Source organism: Ictidomys tridecemlineatus, chromosome 1 (assembly GCF_052094955.1).
Source record: "Ictidomys tridecemlineatus isolate mIctTri1 chromosome 1, mIctTri1.hap1, whole genome shotgun sequence".
In the NCBI taxonomy this organism is placed as follows: Eukaryota; Metazoa; Chordata; class Mammalia; order Rodentia; family Sciuridae; genus Ictidomys; species Ictidomys tridecemlineatus.
In genome coordinates this window covers 65951424-65957423 of record NC_135477.1, presented here as the reverse complement: position 1 = coordinate 65957423, position 6000 = coordinate 65951424, and the positions used below count along the sequence as shown (strand labels likewise).

The window sequence follows — 6000 nt, the reverse complement described above, 5'->3', positions numbered from 1 at the left end:
TGCATTATTCAATCCTTCAACCATATACTAAGCATGCATGAAGTAATGTAAATGAAATCTGTGCAAAATTTGAGGTGAGCTATATCTCTATCATACTAAGTCATAGTCAATAGAATTCTGAATTCTCTTAAACTATATTATTTCATCTTTCTACATCTGGAGGGTATGCAACACACAAGGCAAGTTTTTCTAAAAGAATAATTTATTGTAGTTTCTATTAATGGTAAAACTCTGTGCTTTGTTCAGTGGTGAAAAATGAACAACTTTTCTTTGATTTAAAAAAAATGCCCAGGCAATCATTTTCTGGCTCTGAAATACAGGCACATAAATATGTGAATCAAAATAGTCTATAAATAAACCAGAGCTGGGAGAAGTTAAATATAATAATGCATTTGAAGTTATGGATTTATAGCCTTTGTAGGCATTTCACATATTATATAAATTTGCGACTCTGCCAAATTCTTTTCTGCTGGGTTCATAAAATATTCATGTCCAGTGACATTAATGTGAGACTTTTCTGGCCTTACCATGACTTCCACACTGAAATTGTGGTTCTAGATGCAATATTGCCTATTTGACCTTTGCCACTTCTCAGTAAGCTTTTACTGAGGATGAGAGACTGTTTTGTTGCTCCAATTATTTAATTTCCGGTAGCTAAACCAAATGATCTACAAAGTATAATATGGATAATGTATTTTTAGGGGGAACAAAGTAAAATTGTAAATTAAATTTTTTAAAAAAGACATGACTTGGAGTGTTCCATGTTTCTTCAAAGTTGTATATGTGTGTATGTGTGTGTGTGTGTGTGTGTGTGTGTAAAAATCTGTAAAACTTTAAAATGGATAATAAGAAAAGTAAACCATGATTCAGAATAATTTACAGGTGATTTTCACTTTTACTACTTTCCTTTAAAAAATAAAAACGGGATAATATAGACAACAATTGTACAAACCTGTTACCTACAAAAATCCTCTAATATTTTCCCCATTTGCCTATAGAAAATAAAATTATATGTACTGAAAAATGTGTTGTGAAGTTAGAAATCAAGCACAATTTGTGTTAATTAACAAAATATGATTACTTAGTAAATTATGTGTTTATTAAAATGAAAAATAATTCAAAAGTCAACAAAATAGCTAAATGTTTGAATGATGTGTTTTTAGTGAATCGATTCTGTCCAAAAAGATTTTCTGGGAAAAACAATTAATTGATACAAATGTGAGTGCAAATCTGTCTGTTTTTTTTTTTAATTTTAAAGCATATTGTTCAAAGTTTTAGCTTGTGTGCATGATATAAATCCCATACATTGTTTTCTCAGTGACAATAAAAAGCACAGTTCATTAAAAACTGAAGTAAAAATTAAAATAACTTTTAAAAAATCAGTCACAGTTTTGTCATTGGTATATGGAGGTTGTTCCAGGGACCCATCCAAAGCTCTTCATCATCTGACTGTGTGTGGTCACTATGGAATTCCAAAGTCTCCTTGATGTTTTTATTGTCAACCATGGACTCCTGTTCCACTGTGCTTTTCAGCCTGTTCCCCAATGACTTTGCTGCTGTACTGTCAGTTACCACGGGGCAAGGGGCAAAGGTAACCAGCGTTGGTCTTTTGTTCATTTTCTCAGTAGAAAATGGCTCCCTTGACAACGTGTTCAGAGGTACACTCTCCTCATGTGTCACTGCCAACTTCTCTAATTTCTTAAAGTGCCTCCCCTGACGGACAGGGGAAGTAACTTTCAAGTTATCAGTGAGGCAGGCACGGCGGGTTCTCACCACAGAACCATTCTGTGCAATATATATATTGCCATTGATATTACTGTGGATCTTAGCATTGTGAAGACGGTTTCTCTGACATTCCGGAGCACTGTCTTCTCCAGTTGAACTAGTTTCATATTCTCGATCAACAACTAACTTGATCATTCTCTTTCTTGCCCACTGACAAAATAAAAGAAAAAAAAAGTGTTAGTCATTATCAAAGGAGTGAAAGAGACAAAGAACACAATGCCTGTGAAACTTTAAAAAGTGTTATGTAGAAAGTTATCAAATGTAAATAAGTCAAGAGGGGTACAAGGAAGCAACTCTTTATTCACGTCAGTTTAGTTTCACAAATTCTTGATTGGCTTCACAACATGATATATTTGAATAAAGTGTTGCTGAGCTAGGAAGCAGACATTCCAGGAAACACATGCTCTTAGATCAAATTACTATTCTACATGAAAAGAAAACTGTATTATTTATATTTAACTTAGGAACTAATCCATTGTTTTGTAGTTGCCTTACTATTCATGAAAGTTAAATTGGAAGCATTGAACAGCAGTAGATTATTCCATTCATGTTAAAGTTTCTATTCCCCATATTTGAAAAATGGTGTTTAAATCCAAAGTTGCTAATTTATTCAATGCCTGCTAATTTATTCAATACCGTTAGCCAAAATTTTGTATGTTTAATGCATTCATTCACTTAAAATGTCCTGGTTTTCTGGGTCATCCCATTCAGATCTTTGTTAACTTAGAAAATATATTCCTAGATTGCATAATTTATTTAGTATTAGTACACAAATTATTCAACAGTACATAAAACTGAAAGCCAATTATTCTAAACTTTCCTTTGGCAAACAACAGAAAAACAATGGAAATTTTCACCAATTATTTGTCTCTTTCCAATTAATATTAGAAAGGGCAAAGGGAAAGGTTGAACTGTTCTATATCATTTTCTCAAAGAAGCCTTATTACATTTTTGGACTAGGTGAACTATCAATGCTTGGCACTGAGTCAGTCTATTTCAAACTTATTATGTTTACTTGCTCAGATAAAAAAATATTATGACTCCTACAATATGGTTTTAAACAATACAGTTCAGAATAATGATATTAACATTCGATTTTTCATATGTTATCTTATTTAACTTCTAACATTTGAAAGTGGCAGCTACAAACCATCTCTCCATGTAGCTATTTGATCCATTCCAACAGATTATGTATCAATCTATTCTTATCTCTATATAAAATTCATTCCAACAGAGAGGTGTCACTGATAACACATAATGCCATATTGCATAATAAAAATCCTGCTGAAAAATAGTAAGCATTGATTAGCTGATTACATGTGTTCCTATTTACTAGTATAGGAAATATTAGTGGGTTTTAATCTAATATAGTCTAATATACCAATTTCTTTGGATATCATGTATCGCTTTTCTGGCAAGCTTCTGATCTTAAGTCAGATCAAAATCATGGTCAATTAACTGCCCTTAAAGAGTCATTTCAGAGAACACACAGAAGGCACTGCACACAAGAGCACTCATCACTGCAAAAGTCCCACCTACTGTTCTCTCTTCTAAAGGGCTGTGTTGTAACCTTCAGAGTTTGCTCCTGGAGACTTCCTTCGGTTTGCCTTTTTGCTTCTGTCATAGGCTGGCACCTGAAAGCCCCAGGGACCTCCGGACTGACTTTCACTACTACTGCTACTACTACTACTACTGCCTAATTCTGATTCCTCTTCACTTTCTATGCCTCCTTCCACAGAAGCTGATTCTGCACTGCCCTCCTCAGGGACATCCTGAGCGTCAAGGTCTGCAGATTCTTCCACAGGGGCCAGGTCACTTTCTCCTCCTAGGTGTTCCTCCTCCTCTTCTACAGTGGGTTCTTCTTGCTCTTTGGGTGGCTCCTCTCTTCTACCTTTGACTTCCTTGACTTCCTCCACTACAGGCTTCCTTCTTGCAAGCACTATGTTTCTTCTAGCTTTTTCTCCTTCTGACTCTGTGGATTCGGATTCTTCTGATTCTTCAGTGGAACTCTCCTCCTCCTCCTCAGAGGGCGTCTCAGACTCAGATTCTTCTTCTGTGGTCTCCGATTCACTGAACTCAGATTCTTCTTCACTGTACTCAGTGTAATCGCTGGAGGATTCCTCCTCTGATTCTACGGTGCTTTCTGTTGCTTCATCTTGGTCTAGAGTTAGTTTCAGATAATCTTTATCCTCTTCCTCCATGCGTCTTTGCCACTCTTCACCCTCAAGGTCAACGACACCTCTTTTATCAGCTAGTCTTCTAACTTTCTTAAAGATCATGGGGAATATCCTGGCCCTCTTCCATGTTGGGTATGTGGGCTCCGCTGCAGGTGGCTTTTCAATAGTTACTACCACTTCCTCCTCCTCCTCACTAGGCTCTCTAATTTCAACTTTTGGTTTTGTAATTTTCTTTGGCTTTTCCTGAAAATTGTGAGAATTCAATTGAAATGTCAGTATGAGAATAGCTATGGTATGATCTTGTTCCATGTCATGTATAAAGTAGTAGGAAAGAATATGCAGGGAGATAACTTCACCCAAGCAAAATTTCAGAAAGCATCACAAAATTCTCTACCATGTATAGATAGAGGTAGATTAAGTGAGTATAAACTGTTTTACTTTTGGCTATCTAGAAAAATCTAGTGATATGTCACTTTTTTAATTCAAAGTTTTTTTGCATCTAGATCAAGAAAGAAATAGCCACTACCTCTTTCCTTTCTATCTCTAGATTTTGGCAGTAGCTTCTTGTGTCTTCCTTTAGCTAAAGATATAAAGAGTCTTTTAAAGTCATGAAAATGCATTAGTTTATCTAAAAGTTTACATAAAAATTGGCTATTTTCTTAAATTTTGAACAGATTAGGCCTACTGTGCCATTCATTTGTTATTATTGAGGGGGAGAGGATAAATCTGCCAAATTAACAGTGTAGGCAAAGAATTTGATAAAATTGGTTCATACTAGTTTATGCATGATTACATAATTTCCTCAGATATGTAGGTAGAAATAATTTATCCTTTTCCAATGATTGAAAGATGGAGACTATTTTTCATGATTTTTAGATATGTTAGGCAGTGTAGGTACAAAAGTAGCCATTGTGTTGTATAGTTTTAAACATATTTGATTATATATTATGTTCATGGAACAATATTTACAATTTTAGGAAACAAAATTATTGTAGCTTTTTCCACATATTTAACACTTTATAGAAGGAAACAGATTAAACTATTAAAATTAATTCCCTCTATATATAAAGCAATAAAATGACCAGTAATGTTAAATTTCTGTGGAAAACAATTGGTAAATGAATAGGATTTTTTAAAGGAGGAAATAGTCTCTATACTAATAGTCAAATAGAATTTAAAATGCTGTTCTTCAATATTATCCCACATAATGGAATTATGGTAATTTACCTCTTCCTCCTCATATTCCTCCTCAGCTTCACCAACCACCTCACCATATTCCTCCTGTCCAGCAGGTGGTAACAATCGACGTCGACTTCCATATTGAGGCATTTCATACCTGTAAAAGAAACTAAAAACCTTAAGTACTTTTTTCCTGCGATATATGTATAATCTACCATGAATGATCTCTGTTTTCTTCTTTTTCTTCACCATTCAATCTACAGATATTATATAGCATCTATTAGGCTCCTTTTAAATTAGCTACAAAACTATAGGGTAAGAACTACTACCTGATGACCAAAGATTTTTGCCATAATGGTACCCTGGAATAACAATAAAGAGAGTTGAGTTATTTTAGATATAAGTTTTGAGAGAATAGAATGAGAACAAAAGGCATAATGCTCCTTAATGAAGTGAATAATGTAGGACACAAAATATGTTCCTTCTGAAAGTATAATAGCTGATTCAGAACATTAAGTCTACATATTTATACTGAAGGTTTTTTCAAACATGGTTGACAATGGATATACATTCTTCTGTTGCATTCCTTTAAGCAGTGAAGTGTACATGTGGAGAAATAACCTTTGAAATACTTGTTATTGGATTCTTAAGTATGTTTTCCACCTTCTAATCATTTTTGAGCAAAACTTTACCTAGACTGGTTTAAAAAATGTTAAGCATATCACATGAAGATAAAGGTGAATTTAGGAATTGAGCAAATATGTTTGACTTTTATTTCACATTTAAATAAATATGAATAATTTAATACATTTCTAAAATTACAATATATGCCAAATAGAAAAATGCTTAAAACTTGATT

General features: G+C 33.9%; 1 protein-coding gene across 1 annotated transcript in view; it reads right to left on the bottom strand.

The window, feature by feature from the left end:
* Positions 1 to 1971: 1971 nt before the first annotated feature.
* Pcdh15 (protocadherin related 15) overlaps positions 1972 to 6000 on the bottom strand; it is a 1597439-nt gene continuing 1593410 nt past the window's right edge. Inside the window, exons 36-37 of the mRNA XM_078041968.1 lie at positions 5190 to 5298; positions 1972 to 4205 (exon numbers count right to left, since the gene is read on the bottom strand). Of these exons, the coding sequence (XP_077898094.1) occupies positions 3336 to 4205; positions 5190 to 5298 (979 nt within the window). The 3' untranslated portion in view covers positions 1972 to 3335. The remainder of the gene's footprint in view (positions 4206 to 5189; positions 5299 to 6000) is intronic.